The sequence below is a fragment of the Cygnus atratus genome, chromosome 7 (assembly GCF_013377495.2).
Source record: "Cygnus atratus isolate AKBS03 ecotype Queensland, Australia chromosome 7, CAtr_DNAZoo_HiC_assembly, whole genome shotgun sequence".
Lineage (NCBI taxonomy): Eukaryota > Metazoa > Chordata > Aves > Anseriformes > Anatidae > Cygnus > Cygnus atratus.
The window spans coordinates 30831127-30851117 of record NC_066368.1 but is presented as its reverse complement, the minus strand read 5'-3'; the positions used below and the strand labels follow the sequence as shown (position 1 = coordinate 30851117).

General features: G+C 35.4%; 1 protein-coding gene across 1 annotated transcript in view; it reads right to left on the bottom strand.

The window, feature by feature from the left end:
- Positions 1–284: 284 nt before the first annotated feature.
- The window catches only part of BMPR1A (bone morphogenetic protein receptor type 1A), a 79803-nt gene continuing 60096 nt past the window's right edge, over positions 285–19991 (bottom strand). Inside the window, exons 4-13 of the mRNA XM_035562285.2 lie at positions 11790–11952; positions 9766–9868; positions 9378–9477; positions 7916–8015; positions 6937–7081; positions 6035–6227; positions 5335–5632; positions 4341–4516; positions 3457–3587; positions 285–2366 (exon numbers count right to left, since the gene is read on the bottom strand). Coding sequence (XP_035418178.1) covers positions 2241–2366; positions 3457–3587; positions 4341–4516; positions 5335–5632; positions 6035–6227; positions 6937–7081; positions 7916–8015; positions 9378–9477; positions 9766–9868; positions 11790–11952 — 1535 coding nt within the window. The 3' untranslated portion in view covers positions 285–2240. The remainder of the gene's footprint in view (positions 2367–3456; positions 3588–4340; positions 4517–5334; positions 5633–6034; positions 6228–6936; positions 7082–7915; positions 8016–9377; positions 9478–9765; positions 9869–11789; positions 11953–19991) is intronic.

Genomic DNA, 19991 nt, shown 5'->3' with positions numbered 1-19991 from the left:
ATAGTTGATGCACCTATGAACTTTTCAGCCAGAATACATATTAATACTTAAAGGCATTACTGAACAAAAGTAATGACTTTATTAAAAAAAAGAAATGTCCCTTGAAATAGCTAGTTATCTATAAAATATGTAGCACTGTTAAATAAAGTCTGTACATCACAATAGAAAATAAAAATACTGCTATCTTTTGCCTGACCATTTACATTATGTGTACTACAGAATTAAAAAGAAAAAAGAATGTTAGAAGGCTGTAGTTGTTCACAAATCACATCAGTTCTGCATTACGCTTTTTTATCAGATGTATTTTCAAGGGAAATTTAAACATAACAAAACAATCTCCATGTACATACTTTAAGACAAAAGATAATCTGGCATAAAGCAATCTGAAGTTTTAACATTTTTTATTCAATTTTCATATTATTCCTTTTTTCTTCAAATCTCAGCTATGGCATATATGTGTGTGTGCACGCATGTATCTAATTATACACATGTACATAGGACTAGATTTTTTTTTTTAATAAAGCACAAAACACACTGTATAAATAACTTCCCTTTTTAAAGTTATCTAGAACAAGATTTACAGTACAAAGTTATAGGCACTTAAATTATCGAATAGGTTCAATGATACCAATACTGTGTTTTAATTCTTCTGATGATTCATGCAGTTGAAGCTTCAACTTTATCATACTATTTTCTGACTTCAAAGTAGAAGTGCCAAAGAAATTATAAATCATTACTTCTGCCTTACAGTAACCTCATGGAGGGGTTCTGGTTTTTAACCAACTTGTCTGGATCAGAGGAGAAAAGGAAGGAACTACAGTTTCTTGTGCATGCCAAACAGTTGGCACAATAGGACCAAATTTTGCAATTATACTAATTTATTGTATCTTCATAAAGTATCTTTCAATGCCATTCCTCAAAAATGTGGCTAACTAGAACATAAAACACCCACTGATTTATTTTTTCTCAATTCTTGAATTTTACAACTGTCCACTAAGTGTCCCACAGACATGACCTCCTGCATTTACATCAGAGCAACCCAGCCCAAAATCTTCTGCATGTTGTGGATCTTACCTTCAACAGTTCATGTATTCTGTTCTGCAGGTCTGGACCTTCACTGTATTCTCTAACCTTCTAATCTTTCCTCCTTTTGTGTCTTAAAATGATACCGGTTCTCAAGCCTTTAAAAACTTATCTTCTGCCTAGTTTTGTCGAACAGTGAGAAAGCATGCTTCTACAGCTGACTAATTCCCTCCTGTATGGAAAAGTTCAGACTATGACATGCACCTACCAGTGAGTTCCACTAAAGTGTAAAGGCAAAACCACAACATCAGTGGCCTTTCTGTTCAGATAAAAAGTACCCTACAGCAAGAATACTGGCTGCATGTGGCATTGTGAAGAATATACCAAATTTCACAGTCATCCAATTATGGAGCCCACTATTCTGTAAGCAAGATGACCAAGGCAGTCTATACCTCTAGAGAAGATTGTTTCAAGTGCTCTACAGACCAGGTAGGCATTTCTTAATTTATTAATTGTTCACATTTTAGCAGTTCTCCTTGTGACCTAAACAAGAGTTCAAATAAAACTGAGATTTTTGAAGGATAACTTAATGGCAAGGAGTAAATTCTGTAGCAAAACTCTAATTGTGGAGCCACACAATAGAGCCCCGATAATAAAACTTCGTTCATTTAAATGTTTTCTTATCTATTCCAAATGGCAGCAAAATAATCCTGGCACACACATAAAGGCATAAGGAACTGTTAAACTGAGTAGTATCACAAACAGATTCATAACCTACAAGCTGTTTCACAAAAACTTGGTATGGATTGACTAGGTTTTTATCAGGTAGAGGCAAATAAAAAGCTTATATTCTCCATCTCTGTTGAATCCATAGAGCTTGTTAGGCTTTCACAGAAAGCACTGTAATCTGAACATTCAATTCAGTACCCAGAGTTTTACTGGAGACTCACTAAATGTGACTGAAGTCTCAATGCAGCTCAAACAAAAACAAAATGTGTTATTTTACCAAGGCTGTCCATATACGTAGCATGTAGTGTACAGAGGCTCTCAGTATCACAGTCTATGAAGTACTGAAAGATTGGATTAGCAGCCTGTAGAAGCGTGGTGAGAAAATATACTGAATCTCAGTTATTTCCTCTTTCCACATAGGTCTCACCCATGTTTGGGTGAAAAAGTTCTAGGAGTCCAGCTTTGCTCTCCAATGTCAATTAACTAAGTCAAATCTTGACATCTTGTGATTCCACCATCTTGGCAAGCGTCTTCTTGATCCTCAAGGCAGTGAGTCTTGAGGCAGGATTATGAGCCCAGCATTCAGACATTAATTTCAATATTGCTCTTAAACACTGTTAAATAAGAAACAAAGGAACAGTATTGTAACAACTGACAGACCTGAGAGGTGTATAATTTTGCTTCACTGTCAAATCCAAATTAGAGAACTCAAGTCCAAACCTGTAACTTCCACATTTTCAGCAAATTTGTTCATAGAGAACTTCCTCTTCCCTTCCACTACCTAGTATTATAATAGTTGGAACTAACTGAAGTGTCTCTTTAGTTCAAAAAAGATGAATTACCACAACTCAAGAATATCAGTACAACAATGATAGCAATAAGCAGAACACACTCCATCTATACAGCAAAACAAACTGTAGACAACTTTCTCACTGAAAATGAAGAATTGACAAAAATTCTTAACCATCTAAAAATACTATGGGGAAAACTGGGAATTCCTATAAAGTAAATCAAATATTTGGAGAAGAAAAGCTGCATATGCAGCTTTCTGTGTGAAACAGTTAAGTCTTATTCATTGGATTCAAGCTGTGGCCCTTTAAAGGCACATTCATATTTAATATTTTAGTAATATCATAGCATAAAGATAATGTCTTTTGAAAAAGAAGGACTGATCTGGAATGTACCAGTAAAATGAGGAAAAAAATACCTATCACCATAGTCACAAGACATAATGCCATTAACAACCCTATTCCAGGGTCAGATATGCTGAGCTCAGGATATACTGTCCAAAATAAGGGTAATGAAATTGCTTTATATTCCACAAAACGCCTAACGTCACAAATAAATATGCTATATGCATTAAAACTATTAAAAAACAAACCAAAATTTAGTTTTAGCTTTGGTCAAAACACTAAAAAAACACTCCACTATCTAAATAGAGGATCTCACTTAGAGCAGTATTCATACATTTGGACACTGCTTAAGGATGTCTTCCTCTTAGATCACTGAAAAGATATGCAAAAATATGGTATTTTGAGTTGATTTCAAACAGATCTTTATCCTATTATTGCTGTGCGGTTCCAAAATATCAGAATAATTGAATGTAGTCTCTCTGAAGTTTACAACACTTTAATATTTCTAAACTAAAATAACCTTCTGTATTAATAAACAAGCCGAACTCATTCTTCCTTCCAGCATACTCACTTCATCACTATTCCATCTGTTAGATACTACTGGGCGTAGACGTTTGACACACACCACTTCTCTCATGTCCTCATAGGATGGATCGTTTGGCACCATGTCATAGTATGGCAACTGATACTCTTCAACAATACCTGGGGATGATTGTGAAAGAACAAGCATCGTTTAAGAAAAAAGTAATAAAATAATTAACAAAGAATGCTTCTACTCTCAAATTTCCTTAAGCAGGAGCAAAAATAACAATTTTGTACCAAATCAAATGCAACATGCCGTTATACTGTCATAAAAACCCAAAAACTTCATTATAACAATCGTTTATCAGAAAAGCTCCAACAACTATGAAAAGCAAGTTTAAAATTTAATCCCTTGCAGTTCCTTTGACTTTTTATACATAATATAGAATTTGGCATCTTCTAACCCACTCTATGCTATAAAGAAAAAGGGAGAAAGCATAAGATGGAAGAACAGTATACAAGCCAGAGGACCACAAAGGAACAGTAAAGAGAAAAGCAAGAATGAGTCATAAAAATGTGTAGAACACTGAATTAGAACAGAAGCACAATAAATTATAGCAAAATATCCCAACAATTACATTTTAGAGTTTGCATTGACGGCACAGTAGTTGAAATACATCTACATCCCACTACTTCGTTTTAGACCAGGTACTTTGGTTTTTGAGTAAGGAAAAAAACCCTGAGCTGCTTAATCGTAACAATCAGAAAGGTTTAGTTCACTGCTTTTCAAGCTATATGTTAGACAGGTTGTTTTGACTGCTTCAAAATAAGATAAGCCTGTTGATAGCAGGCTTGTTACATTATTTCCTGGAGAAGTGTTGTTAAAGCAAGACAAAGGCCTAGTAGATTTTATATATAATATTAGAAGTTTACCTCCTGTGACACAACGCCGAGCCATTTCCCAAATGATTAGCCCAAAACTGTAGATGTCAGCCATGATATACGGTTGAAAATGGTTTTTATTCAGGCTTTCATCTAGGACCTCTGGAGCCATGTAACGTTTTGTTCCCACTCTAGTATTCAGGGGAACATCAACTTCATTTGTGTCACTGTATGAAAATGTGAAGAAGTTAGTGAATTGTGGAATGCTACAAGATGTGGAATGAAATCCTATGTGATGCAATCATTACAACGTAAAGTTCCCATTTAGAAATCAATTTTTTTTTCCATATTTCCCTCTCAATACTACAATTACAATACATTGTACCTCCCTGAAAAAGATAATACACAAAAATAATTATGAGTATGGAAGATGGCAGTTTACATCTTGTTTTGCAACACATTAAAAACAACAAAAAAATAATTAAAAACCACTATAAAGATGCACATATTTGGCAGCAACTCAGATGAAAATTACTTGCAAATGCTTATGCTTTCTTTCAGGCACTAGTGTAGAAAGAGACATTTCTGTCTTTCTTGAGATTTAAAAAAATATATATATATATTCAATAGTACTGTTACCATATTTCTTTCACCATTTTCACCATTAATTTCATCAATTTCAACTCCTTTTATACTGTTTACATTTTCTATGGGATAATTTATAGTGAAACTATATGATAGCAATTACTATAAAAGGTCAGTTTTGAATAACGAATAAATTAGTCTTCTCTTCCTTTCCTCTACAAAACTACTACATGCCACAAGGAGAGGGTTTTTTCACTGTTCTCTTCTTAACAACCTATTTTCATCTTGATGCTTACCAGCATTCAAAAGATTAACTGCATTTTAATCTCAAAACAACAACAACAAAGCCCTAAAAGCATGAAACCTACTGACTCCGTCTCCATTTTAAACCGGATATCTGGTGTATTAAAAAGAATATATGAAAGAATTTTTTTCCATTATACAGGATTTGCCTATTTACCTGTTAAACTTGACTGCAAGACCCAAGTCAGCAATACAGCAAGTTCCATTTTTCTTTATCAAGATGTTTTTACTCTTCAGGTCCCTGTGTGCAATAGCAGGCTTGCCTTGTGTTCCATATATTTCTGTGTGTAGGTGGCACAGACCGCACGCAGCAGAATATGCCAGTTTGAGGAGAGCCCTGTTGTCTAGTGTAGTGCATTTCAGAAAATCATAGAGTGATCCATTTTCATGATAATCTGTAATCAAGTAAAGCTGTGTCCAGGATCCAGTTCCTTTAATATCTGCAGCTATAAAACCTATCAAATATATAAATAAAGTTACAATTTATTTGCATGTGATTTTTTTATTCAACAGATTTGGTAAGAATTCTTAAAAATATATTGTCTAGGACTGTAACAAAAGATACCCATTCCCCTTATGAAAACCAGTAACACAAAGAGCTAAGATTTCACCTAAACGAGGTCATCTGCACAGAGATAGCAGATGCATGTTTCCAACCAAGAGCAGCAAGAATCTATTATTTCTATAACATTTTACTGGTTATTATTTCTATATTTTTCTATATTTTCATTATTTCTATAACATTTTACTGATTATTCCATAGAAGAAGCCATATGCTCCTCATCCCATTCATTAAAAGCTCCTCCTCCTTCACCCTAACACAAGCCTGCCAAACAAACAACACACTGCTTCCTTACCAAGGATGTTTTCATGACGCATTAGAACAGTTTGGTAAATCTCCGTTTCTCGGAACCAACTGGCTTCTTCTGTGGTGAAAAAGACTTTGACTGCAACTTTTTCACCCCTCCATTTGCCCATCCACACCTCACCGTATCGTCCTTTTCCAACTTGCCTCACCATCTGAATTTGCTTGGCAATAGTGCGCTGAACCTACAAAAAAAAAAAAAGGAATGGAAGTGGAGAAGAAGAAAATCCAGCAGCTAAACAAAGGGTCATGGGCAAGCTGCTCGTCAAGCCCCAATTGCTTTGAATTTTAATTCTGTTGGAAAATTTGTTCTGTATTATTTTCCAATATTCTCATTCCAAAATTATTGCATCCAGGGAAGAATTGTATAACAATCTAAAAAGATATCAATTCAATTTCCTGTTTAAATAAGATGTATTCTCTTGCATTCTATTTCTAGATTATAAATTTATCATCCGTGTCACTTCCTAAATCTTTATACAAGTATTAAATGTGACATTGAATCAAAAAATACGAACAACCATAAAGCAATAAAAAACATACCTATTTCATCAGAAAGTAAAAACTAAAAAAAAAAATCTGAGTTCACTGAATTGCATACTTGTGTTACCCATTCAATGCATTTACATCTTAATGTTTGTAAGGCTCTAATTTTTCTTTGTGCTTTGCTGATGTCAAGAGTTCCCACAAGTAATCTAATTTTGTGCTTCGCTTTAGTTAACTAAGTGAAGATAGGTTCCCATACTTATTCAGTTTGTACTGTATGTTCCACAGTAATTGAATATTAAAAATAATTAAAGGATGAACTGCTTTATTCTAGGCACTCGGTACAAACCCAAACTTTGTATTTAATGGAGAGAAGTTCAGTGAAGAAAATCTTAGTTTATAATTTACCAGCAACGGTAGTCCTGATCCACTGCCAGAACTCTGTGACTGGTCAATAAGGTCTTTTAATGACTCCCCAGCTGGAATAAATGCTTCATCTTGTTCCAGGTCACGATTATAACAGTGCCTCTTTGCCATCGACTTACAATAATGCCTGCAAATATTAATGGTAGAAATAAAGTTGAGCTCCAAAACACTTAAAGTATGTAGTATATTAAATAGCTTTTTTCCTCATTGAAATGTACAAGTTTTCTTAAGAAAAGCAGATTTTGCTGTACAATTTTATCCAAAAATGAGATTTAGAGAGGTTCTTTTTAATATTAAAAAATTGTTGTAACTCATGGAGAGCACGTCAATTTATTGTGAGTCATGTACAAAAGCAGCATTTTTAACATGCAGCTCACAGCCAATGTTACTAGTGTAAACCACCACTGGTTTTGGATTAAATGAAAGGACTGAACCTTGAACCACAGCAGATGAGGCTGACACAGGTACATTGCTGCTGGAGCTGCCAGAATGATGCTAAGCTCCAGCAAAGGGCTGAACCAGACAGAAGCTAGTATGAAGTATGAACTACCATAGCTCAGGCAGTCGATTTTATAAACACAGCAGAAGTTAGAAAATACATCCTTGCCATTTAACGTTGGCAAAAACAGAATGTAAAGGTAAATCTCCAAAGCAGATCAAATTTTGGTATCAAAAGTGATTGAAGACCCAAACATACAAATATTATTGACATACTCCTGTTAACTGGATGCTTTAGTAAAGTTACGTGTAGCTTAGAAAACTGCAATGACTTTGTTATCTAGTGTAAAGGATCAAATTCATCTAAATTCTATGCTCTGAACGTTTAATTTTTACCTAAAAATGCAAACTTGTATCCACATAGACATGAAATTTAATTGCAATGGTTTTACCTCCAACCTATTCTGTTTACAATCATTTGGGAAATGAAAAATGTCACCGGTAAAGGAAGTGCTTTCCTTACTTGTAACAAAAACAGCTAAATAAGATGATCATGACAATTATGCAGACTGCCATAGAAATCAACACTGCCATCCAACGAATGCTGCCATCAAAAAGTCCATCTGTTGAAAAAAAAAAAGTTTCCAATGCAGTCTATTAATTAAACATGTAGCGTAAACATAGTTTATCTAAAACATGCAGATTACTACACCTAGGGCCCCCTACGTAAACTCTCAAATGTCAGCATTCAAGACATTTACGCTGGCAAATTATTAAAGCTTGCTAGACTCTAAGAACTACTCATCTGCTATTAGACATGTTCTAGGAATCCATACTGCTATCCCAATGGGAACGCTTATTAGAGATGAAAACATATAACAGGAATTCATTTAAACAGAAGAAGAGTTAAGCAGAATCTGGTGTCCCAGCTTGCACATGAGAAATTACAGAATTCATATATTCCAAGTTTCACAGTGTTCCAGATTCTCTAAAATTCAACTGCTTCCCCAGACTTTCAAATGGTATTAAAAGCAGTTGTGCAACAGAAAAAAAAGGGAAATGATGAATCTACCTCAAGAACATGAGGTTCATCTATCCACTTGTCTTGTTAATTTATTCATTTTTTAAACACACAGGAATCACAGTCCATATACTGGCTGAGTATTTTAAGAGTGAATAATGATTCATTAAGTTGTTATTCTTCCATTTAATATATTAGATTAGTAGCTTGTCATCAGTGACTGCAAAATTTCTTTGGGAAAACAGATCATAAAAGCCATGAAGAATGGCTGTATCACCATCACTGTCACTAATCATTATATGGTAATGAAAGAAAACAAACAAACAAACAAAAAAAACCACAAAGAGCCAAGAAAACAGTGAGTGAGGAATTATTCCAAACTTCATAAACATACATACATTTGTGCCTTTGGCACAAAAAAGGCAAACTGTATCATAGGCTGCATTAGGCAGAGCACTGCCAGCAGGTCAAGGGATGTGACCCTTGCCCTCTGTCCAGCACTGGTCACGCCTGGAGTACTGTGCCTGGTTTCAGGCTCCCCACCACAAGAGAGACATGGACATACTGGAGAGAGTCCAGCACAGGGCCATGAAGATGATGAAGGGGACTGGAGCACCCCTCCTACAAGGAAAGGCTGAGAGAGCTGGGACCGTTCAGCTCAGAGAAGAGAAGGCTCAGAAGAAATTCATCAGTGTAAATAAACAGATCAGAAGATCACATGCAGATCAAGAAATGAGTGAATGGAGTAAAAATACTGTAAGTGACTGTGGAGGAAAACTTCATTTGAAGTGGCAGAAAACTGAGAAAGAGTATGCAGTGTAGTACTGAGTTTCACATCAAAATGACTTAGTAAGGAAAAAACAAATTACTACAATACTATAATTACATTTTCTCCTTATTTTTCATCTGTTGTTCAGGAAGAAAACCTACATAGCATAAGTATGAATGCTTAGGAGCTGTTTACCTGTGCTATCAAGTGGTGGTAAAGTTGGTTGTAAATCCTGATTGCAGAAGTCAGTCCTACAGCACTCAATTGTCCGACGTAATTGTGCTTTTGGTGAATCCTGTTGAAGGAGAATTGAATAAATATTTGACTTGCAAATGTTTCCAGAGAACTCCATCAAGCCAGGACTCTACTCCAATCTTTGCTCAAGCACCATCAAGAGTCTTTTCTATCACTGCTCACCCATGACTATTCACTCCAGTCATATTCTCCTCAGTAGCAAAGAACAACATGCAAAACTCTATGATGGCAGTCAAGCTATGGAGATTTATATATTGCTTATGAAGTTTCCCTACATTATCTCCAAGGAGATCTTGGATTTTAATGACATCCCATTTTACCCATTTACCTTGCACTGGAAGTCTGAACCTTCATACTTCATGCAACCAGAAGCAAGCGTTGGTTCCCCATGTTCATCTTCCTCAACAATAGCAAAGCAATGCCCATTAGTTCTGGAATAAACAGATCAACTGTGCTTTACCAGCTTGTTTGGTGTTTAACATACAGCATTAGAGATTACCATGAACTCATTAAAAATACTGAAACTGTGGTATCTAAAAAAATTTTTTTTGTAACACAGTGGTTGCCATACAGTCTGAGATCAAACACACATTCCAAGCCCTATTTTCAAATAAAACACTGCGAGGATGTTTTCTACTAAGTTTTGGCCTTTACTACCCTCCCTCCCTACCCCCATCACTTCCAGATTGCTGGTAACCAACTACACGAAAGAGTTTGTTCAGAAACAACTAAAGTGGGTGTGTGAGTGGAGATGGGACCAAATCAGCTTATCGATTTACAATCGTATAGGTTAAAACAAACAAACAAAAAAGCTCAACATTTCCCTTGAGTCTGTTCTTGAAGCTACAATGATAACGATAAGCTGCAATGATGGAAAAGAAAGTCCCAGTATGTGAAAATTGGCTATCTTTATTTAAAAGGTACAAAAACCTGCATTAAAAAAAAAAAAAACCACACCAGAAAGCAATCAACAAACAACTCTGAACAGAACACCCACAGTCACTTTCTGATGCTGACAGCCACAAATAAAATTTGTTAATAAAAAAGGCACGTTTTTGATTTCAATAATAGATGAAAACCTCAACGATATTTTTAAGGAATCCCAAACCAATTCCCAAAAGACCGTGCTTTCCATACTTATAAAATAAAATGAAGATTTTATTAGGTCAAAATTCATTCACTCCCTCAACACAGACATTAAAGAACACAAAACCCCAAATACTTTTGTTTCCCAAAAAGATTGTTTAATTAAAGACACTCTGATTTGAGAAATGTAATTCCATAAAGTACCCTGCATATGTTCACTGCATAAGCGTTACTAATTCTCTAACAGCTTATTTCAGAATAATCATTCATATTGCCATTAGCCACTTCAGAGGCAAAAGAAATAAGGTCTACCCCGACTTTATACACTAGAGGGCGATAAAAGGCAAAAAATAAATATCAAAAGGAATTTTAAGACAAAATACTGGATAATATCTGAGAATTTTCTAGGTGTAGAGTTATGTTTGTAAAATACTGCCTGTATTTGCATTTCAAAACATGTCACCAGTGTTTGTTCCAGCTCCTTGGGTTCCACAAAAACTATATGCCAAACGACAGTTTAAGATACTTAATATGGTTTCAAGTAGAGTCAAATTACATTAGAATGCGACATGCTTTCTATTACATACCTTTGGGTTAATTCTTAAGGAAGAAAAGAGAGGGGCCTTAAACATGGAACATGGTGAATGAAGAAAAAAGGAAAGGGAAAAAGGGACATTTCAAGACATAAAAGTAAAAACATCTTAAGGAGGCAGATAATCAGTACAAAAGATTCATAAGATACCTATGCCTATCCAAGCTGAAAGCTACCCAGATGTCCTATGTTCAGAGACTCCCTCCCTGTCTTTCCCTCACTCACCTCTACAACTAACATACACATAACAAGAACAATTCTCAGTAAATGGCTATGTAAAAAAAATAACATTATCTTCTGAGTCCTATGTGAAGATATATTAGAAATATAAACAAGCATGCGGTCGTATCAGAAGGTTTAGATTTGGGTCATTTAATACTCACCCAGTTACAAAATGCTACATACAGGTCACTAAAACCTTAGTCCTTCAAAGCAGCTGGTGGGGGGCAAAAAGGATGGTTGCAAATGATTCTAAGATCCAGTTAAAGCAGTATTGTTTACATACAGGTGATTGTGGATTTTAACTCTCAGCTTTCCACAGAACTAGTCAGTTTCTAATCAAGTACAATCAAATCACTGAAGAGAACCTAAGTCAGCACACCAGAGATACTTCATGCTCTCATGAGCAAAAAGCCTCTTCCAAGAGCTTGTTCTACCCTGTATTCAATACTTACATGCATGTGTTATTAATAGCATCATCTGGACAATGTCCTGAGCAGTAACACTTAAGAAACGGTAAGGTGTCTTCTGGAGCAAGTGTTACCCCATTTGCTTGTTTCTTCTGGTCAGGATTTGTCTTCATTCCAGTGCCATGCAGCATGCTGTCTAGATTTTGTCCTGGACATTTAAAAAATAAAAATAATTTATTTTTTTAATACATTTCTGTATCTCTGATAACTGGTTAGGAACTTCAGAGGAAAAAAACACCACCACCATAACAGAATAATTTTATTAACAAATAATTATGCAAGATATCAGAACTCCCCTGAGATTACAGTAGAAATTCACGTTAATAATGTTATTCTAGAACTATCTAGATATTTTCTATCTTAGTAGTAGATCTTTCAGCCATAATCAACATAAACAGAAAGGATATTTTTCCTTTTTTTGAGATGGGGCAGAAAAGTAGCGATACAAGACTGGTACCAATTTTCTGAAGAAAGCCCTTCTCATTCCTGCGCTCAGAAAATCAAAATGCTGGCCGCTGGATAACCACAACAGTCTAATTTTATGCACGACCGAACATACTTAATATGCAATTTTGTAATTCTCTGAACTGAAGTCATTTTTTATGGATTCACAGTCTCACAGAAGAGCAGTAATAACTCCAAAATCTCTTGGGTTTTTTGATCTCTGTATGCATTAGTACTTCAAAACAGAGCTAAAGTAAATCTTGTTTGCAAATTAAATTTCAGTAAATGACATGAACATCCACACAAATGAGCTTTCAGAGAATAAAAATAGGGCTAAATAATGTTCCATGTAGCCTTCAATTTCTCAACATTAGTAGACTTGAGCATCATTTATTCTAGTTCATATTATTAAAGTGCTTTTCTGAATGTAGGCATTCATAAGAAAAATACCATCTGTCTTCTGAGGCAAGAACTTCCAGAAAAAAAAAAATTGGAACATTAACTGCCTCCTTTGGAAGATGCTTTGTTACCACTATGAGAGATGAGATTATCTTCATCCATTTCCTCCAGTTTTATCGCACATGTCACTGACAGAAAACCTCTTTCTATTCATTTCCTAACAGTATTCTTGGTACTTAAAGTCCCCAAAGTGTGAGCCAAATAAAGTCAGAAGAGTAGCGAACGGACTGTCACCTGCACTGACAAAATTTATAGTCAGTCTCTGTGGGATGCATAGCATGGAGAGAAAAGAACAGCCACCTGGGGCTGATGGAAGCTTTCAGGAATTCAGTTATTAATTCAGCAAGTGCAGGTACCTCAATACCTCTCAAAAAGATTTGCTACAAGGACAACTTTCAATTTATCTAAGAATAAAAGGTATTTTGGAGGACATTCATGGTCTCCTTTAACAGATTTTTGTGTCTTCTTGTCAAACCCACTGAACACTAGCTGTAATAAAAACATTACCCTAATGCTGCACCTTGTCTGAAAGACTTGCAGAAAAGATTAAAAACTTGTACAGCTACCACATTCTGCATGAGTCTGTTCTAACATCTGCTCTGTCATTCAGCCAAATGTGCAATTCAGTATTTGTGAAATTCGATCATTTTTTTTCTTCTAATTTTCTAATACAGTACACTGAGTGCACTGTCCTGATTCAGCCATTTCCCTGAAAGTACATTGTGTCTTCTTCAGATATAATTAAGAGTACATCCTAATTTACCTAAACGCTCAAACCACTAAGCCGTGTTTTATTTGAAATGTAGTTTTCAAACAGTACTTCAGTATTATCCGAGTTAAATATCTCCAATATGTGCAAGTTGTTTTTAACACCGGACCTTCTTGTTAACTTCACATCAAGTTTACCAGTGCAATAGGTATTTCCACTTAAAAAAAAAAAAAAAAAAAAGAAAATTTTCATGTATGAAATGGCAACTCCTCCAATGTCTGTCTACAGTTTTCTTCCCAGCAAAAACTGAAAAGCTCATTTTAATACTGTGCTGCAGACATTATACAACATTGTTTTCACATTTAAGAGCTCCTTACTTGCTCAGAGAACAGGTAATTCCACTTAATATTTACTTAAAGGAAAAGCCATTGCCTATGTACAAATATTATCTTTCCTTCTACTTCTGCTGAACTACTAAAGTATCTTTCCTTGATTTAGGAACTAAATAGTTAATATTGTAAAAAAACAAAAAACAAAACAAAACAAAAAAAAACTAACTTCAGGGACATTCCACCCCGAATACTTTACGATCTACATCTCAAAGTTGCTCATTCATCTTCCTACCCTGAACATGAAATGCGTTTTCTCAATTTGTTAGAAAAAAGCATCAAGGAACCCTTAATGCATGGCTTCTCCTAGCTCAGAAGAGAAAGAGCAAAATACTAAACCGCAGTTTGCAAAACATCCAGGCTAACATAACCTAAATCATTCTCCAGAGTTGGCAACAGAAAAATCTGTAAAGCACAACTTTTATTATTCACTGCCAGTGCAAAGGTACCATCTAACATTTTTATTTTATGACCTGTCTGGCATTTTTAAAGCAATATTATTCTTCTTAAACTAACACTGAAGCATGACTACATGTATACCACCCTTTAACAGTACATGTTAAGATGAAATTATTTTTTCCTCTTAATTTTTTTAGGATGGATTTTATAGCAAGTTTTATGAAAAATAAATACCCCAGGAAATCCATGCTAGATAACAGTATTTTCATATAATATCTTTGTATTTTGTACAGTTTATACAGGCAAAGATTTCTATTCAAAGCAAAAATACAACTTCATTATCTTTGAATGGGAAAGAGAAACAATACTCCATGGTAGCCTGCTTTTGTCTTACAGGCAATATTTGAATTGCACAAAGCAAAAGACAAAACATCACTTCACTCTCACCTTTTTACTTTCTAAGAGGACAAAGAGAACTCGTATTAAACAGGAAAGACAATTCATTGAGTATCAAGGGAAGGAAGAGCAAGGAAAATATTGAGACTGTTTGGGATTACTTCACAAGAAAGTTAATAGCCCACAGCTAGTTTTTACTCCCCACTATATCCTTCACTGTGATACTACAATTCAACCTCAGCATTTGAAGTGTGGTTAGTGCCCATCTTCAAGATGGTAGGTCTGAGGAGATGAGCAGGGATAGTAAGTTGGCTCCCATTCACCTGAGACGTGAAAGGGGCAGACCAAGACCCAAATGGGGGCACAAAGATGTTTCATTGCCTTTTTTTCCTGGTTAATAGATACTGAGTAAACAAGCAAGAGTGAATGAAGTATATAATAAATAATATTTTGTTTCAGGAATCATGCGGCACTGTTGTGCCAGCACTCTTTGTTATTGCCACACTTGAAAGCTCTGCCTGTCAAACATTCACTCTGCTTTATCTTCCTCTGGGTAGCAGAAGACAGAGATAGAGGATTACATTTTAGAGGTCTTGTGAAGCTACTTGACAATACAGTTAATGGCTTCTTTTCTACTACACGTGCAGCTGTCAGTCCCATGGATGAGCTAAGAAACACACAAACCTTACAAAACTAAGGGACTCTAACTTACAAGTTAATACACAACACTTCAAAAAAAGTAACCACATTTCAGGCACAGCAAAGCTCCTTTCTGCATTATTTTCTACCCTTTGCCCGTAAATTGCAAAAGCCTGGTGGAGCTAAGCAATATACATTAGCAGCAAATGAACAGTCACACATTGGAGAACTTGATCACGACTGTGGACCAATTTCAGCCTGTTTGTCCACCCTTGAGAATAATTCCATCATATATCATTTAAAATAGGAATTCCTCTATAGTAGATATTTTATCCCATTTCTAAAACTTACAACACTCAAATATCAGTGTGAGTTGGAGCATTCTCTTTTTGTGCAACCACAGTGCCAGAGAAAGAGAAGCTGATGGAACTTCGGTGTCACTTGCTCCAGACCATCACAACATTGTCTCACGTGCACTGCATTTCTTCTAACAGATTTCTAGAAGAAAAGTGTGAACAACTGCTGCTGACAGGAAGATGTTAAAATGACTTCAGCAGTAAACTTTTTTTTTTTTTTAAATAAAACCAGTTTGTTTTTAAATAAAACCTGCCAATGTATCATACTCAGCCGTTGATCAAAAACATCAATTATCCAAAGAACTTCTTATTCCAATCTTAGAAAAACATTAGACTGCAAGCGTATGTTAAGGAAGTACAGTATATATGAAAAACCGCACTAGGCTAGAAATGTAATTGAAAGCTTCAAACACTAATATGAATATGGATAATCCTAAAAAGGTATTGAAGAAGACAGTGAATTGCTATTAGCCACTGTGAACTGAGCTGCTCTCAATGCCAGGATGCATATGTCATTTGACCAAGTCTTCTGATCTAAGACAAGGTTTAACACAAAAAACAGTTAAGAAACACAGAGGGCAAAAAGCAAGAGACAGCAATACAAAAGCCAAAATTATGCCTATAATTTCTTATTCAACTATATCACCTCTATCTCCACAAATAAACTTGTAAGGCTAAAACTAATAGCCTACAGCAGTCAAGTTCTTCAACAGCTTTCTGAATTCATAATGGTATAGTTTTCCCCTGATTTGTTTAACAAAATTAATAGAGACATAAATAAAAACATTTTGATTCCAAAATAAATTATCCTTAAATGGGATTTATCCTTGAAGAACTACACTACTCTAAACATTTTGTTATGTTAGGAAGGCCTGGCTTATAAAAAAGAGATAGCTTGAACTTTTTTTATGTGGTAGTTTTAAATTACTTTTTCTTGCTTCACAATGCAGATGCTGCAAATCATCTACTACAAGGACTTATCACTTTTCTGCCTATAACAAGCTTTCACAATGATTTAACATGTACTGCTATATGAATTAAATCTTAGTACAACTGATACAGCTTGAAGAAAATATCAGTGCTTTCCATTAAAAAACACTAATAAAGAAAAACAACACAAAAATGAGGTTTATAGGTACAAAGAAAACATCTTCAGTACTTCTGTTAGCTCTGTATCTGGCATTTTTACCCTAATCATTCACATATGCTTTTTTTTTTTTTTTTTTTTTTGAATATATCAAGCCTGTGATCTCTAAAGACCAGGCACGTTAGAGGTAGCTCCATCTAGCAGAACTGGTCCCTAGGGGAAAAAAAAAAAAAAAAAAAAAAAAAAGACCAAAAGTCACAGCAAGTTCCCACCCTACTTGTTTAAAACCTTTCACTGCCACCCTCCAGCTACCCCAGGAGTTACACCATGGTGCTCATCACTGAGAGGTGGCCCAGCAAATGCAAGCCTCTGGTCTCACTTCCCTGAAATGTCATTTCTGAAGAATGTTTGCTGCTCTTGCGCTTTAAATACAAAAGACATAAGCAAGATTTTATTTATAATTTACTTTAAAAAATATATACTGCATTTTAATTTACATTAAATGTATTTTTAAAAAATAAAGTTACTCATAACTATCATTCAGATTACAATATGGAAATATATAATCTCTTTGTAATCCATTAAAGTAACTTAATCAGCCAAATATTTAACAATAATTGACAAGTTTTCATTTATAATAATTTAACAAGTTTATTGCAAATGTTTTAAAGATAGATGTGGCCATTAGTTGGGGAAACCATTGGTAAACAGAAGTACGATATTTTTCAGCAATAAATCAGCTTCTGAAAAGTCTAAATACCTTTTGCAGATTTTAGAATATTTTCTTCAGATTACTGAACTTAAACATATAAACTATTCCACCTGAAATTCAAGAAGTGCATAAAAGTAAACTGATTTTCTGTATCAAATCTTTACATAAAAGGAGGTACAATTCTGAAACAAGCCTCAACAGATTTATTTTCAGCTCACTAATGGACAATACCAACTTTAACAAGTCTTTCAATATTTAATATTAACACTACTTTAAAATTTAACTTCCAATAAACTTCTTCATGCATATTGAATGCAATTAATACTTCTTTGTAACTAATTTAAAAGGATTAAAATACTGGTCTCCTGCAGCATGTCTGAAGGACACACAAGAACGTGATGATCCACGTATGTAATATTACATCGTACTGTCAGGATACTGTATCAAAGTGCAAAACGTAGGAGAACACGTTTAATTATATTTGAAGCTACTTGACCACTCCATTACACATATTGATTAGCTCTGCTCATCAGTGCACTGTAAAAACAAAGAATGCTGCTCTGAAGTAAAACTGGTCCTCTGAACTGAAAACCTGCACTAGTGATAAGACAAAAGCATATTTACCATGGTACTTAATTGCCATTGAAGCTGACAAACTCTTGCCTTAGATGAGCAGAAGTAGGTGGGTGACTATGTGAAGCAGTAGTGAGTGCAGAACAACTCACAGGCCTCAAGATATTGCAAAGGCCTTCCACAACGAGAAAGGAAATACAACAATGTTTTTTGCATTTTGTTTTTTAACAGCTGTTACTCAACTTAGTTATCTGCTATCCAGACTCATTTTTGTTCATTTCTCTACTCACAGAAACCAGGGCAGCGTCCCATAAGCTGAAAAGAGGACCCAGTCCAAAAGGTGACTGCTGTGTTCCCCTGCTCCTTAGTACCAACAGCCAAACAGCAGCTGCTCCCCAGTAATTTCATGGACTTGCCTGCTTTCTGCTCTTGTCGGAAGAATATTTTCACATCAATCAACACATGCAACCACTTGTTTTTTAGAAGTTACCTATTAAGGAATGTGTGTACATATACTTGCACGTACACAGACATTTGTTATCTATCCTTCTCTCAGGTCTCGGTAAGCCCTGAAGCTCCCACTGTTCTGAAGCAGCCTCCAATACAACTGAGCGAGCAAACCTTGGTACCAGTCCCTGAAAGCACACTTGCTCAATGTTTCCTTGTCTCCCGTCTTCTCTCCTCTTTCTGTAAATTACACAGATTCTCTTCAATTCCTCCTATTGTGTGTTCTCCACCTCTGCTGGTTTCTATATGCACACTGATGCATTTTTGTAACACCTTGCAAGTATCTTCCCTGTCGAGACTGTTCTTTTCACATTAGATTTCCTCTTTCCTATGAAAATTTCAAATACTTGATAACTATCAACTTTCACACACACCCCCAAACACAACTCCTCCAAGAATGCAACAAAAAGCAGAGAGACAACTTTTTCTTGCCACCCCTAGAAACCAAACATATTTCATGTGTTTGAAGACAAGCCCTTAGGCAAGTTGCATCAAAGAAACAACATTTCAGCTAGCTCAACTTTCCCAGGACTTTCAGAACTTGCTCAGTATTGATTTGAAAGTCAGAGATATTCTTAAGAGTAATTCCTTCTTTAGAAGCTGAAATTTTATTTATGTTTTCCAGTGTATTTCAACTTAATTTAGTGAAATTTATTACTGTAATATACATTAGAAGGTATGCATTGAACCATTGTTAAAATTAAGAATTAATCTAGTTTAATTTTAAGTCACTGTAAGACCTACATATTTATCTTATTTCTATTTGGGAGATTAGAGAGGAACAATTTTGCTCCTTCAGTTGCTCCCACCTTGAGTAAAATACTGAGTATTGACTATGCTAACAGGTAACAATTTCAGTACAAAGAACAAAACAGATTTCCAACTTCTTCATTGGGAGAAGCTGATATCTCCTGCAAGAAGTAGCAAAACTGATTAAACAAGCTCTATTGCAAATTGCCAAGTCTGAAAATAACCTAGCATGGAAGAGATCTCCAGAATGCACCTGGTACCACACCCCCGGTCAAAGAAGGACCAGCTTGGAAGTTAGACCAGGTTGCTCAGAGTCATTCCAATCGAGTTTTGGACAGCTCTAAGGACACGTGTGACAAGTTCTCAGGCAGCCTGTTCTATGCTTGTTCACATTCACTGTGCGTTTCCCCACCCAAATTTTTCACCCAAATTTCATTTATTGTGATTTGTTCTCGTTACCAATATAATCACCTCAGAGCTATCTCTAAATATCTGTAAATCCAAACTTTAACTATACTTAAACTCTGCTATTTCTATCTAAATAGATTGAGCTATTTCTTGCTAACTAAAGATTGCACATTCACGATGGGATGAGGGACCGGTATTGAGGATTTCCCTCTCCCAACCTAATGTAGCCAAGACTCTGAGATTCATGTTTATTTGTATTGCTGCCTTCAACCTTGAAATCTTTGCTACGATCACAAAGCTTCAAATCAATACCCATGCTCTTCCCCAGTCCTGAAACGTGTGCATACACAGCCAAAAAG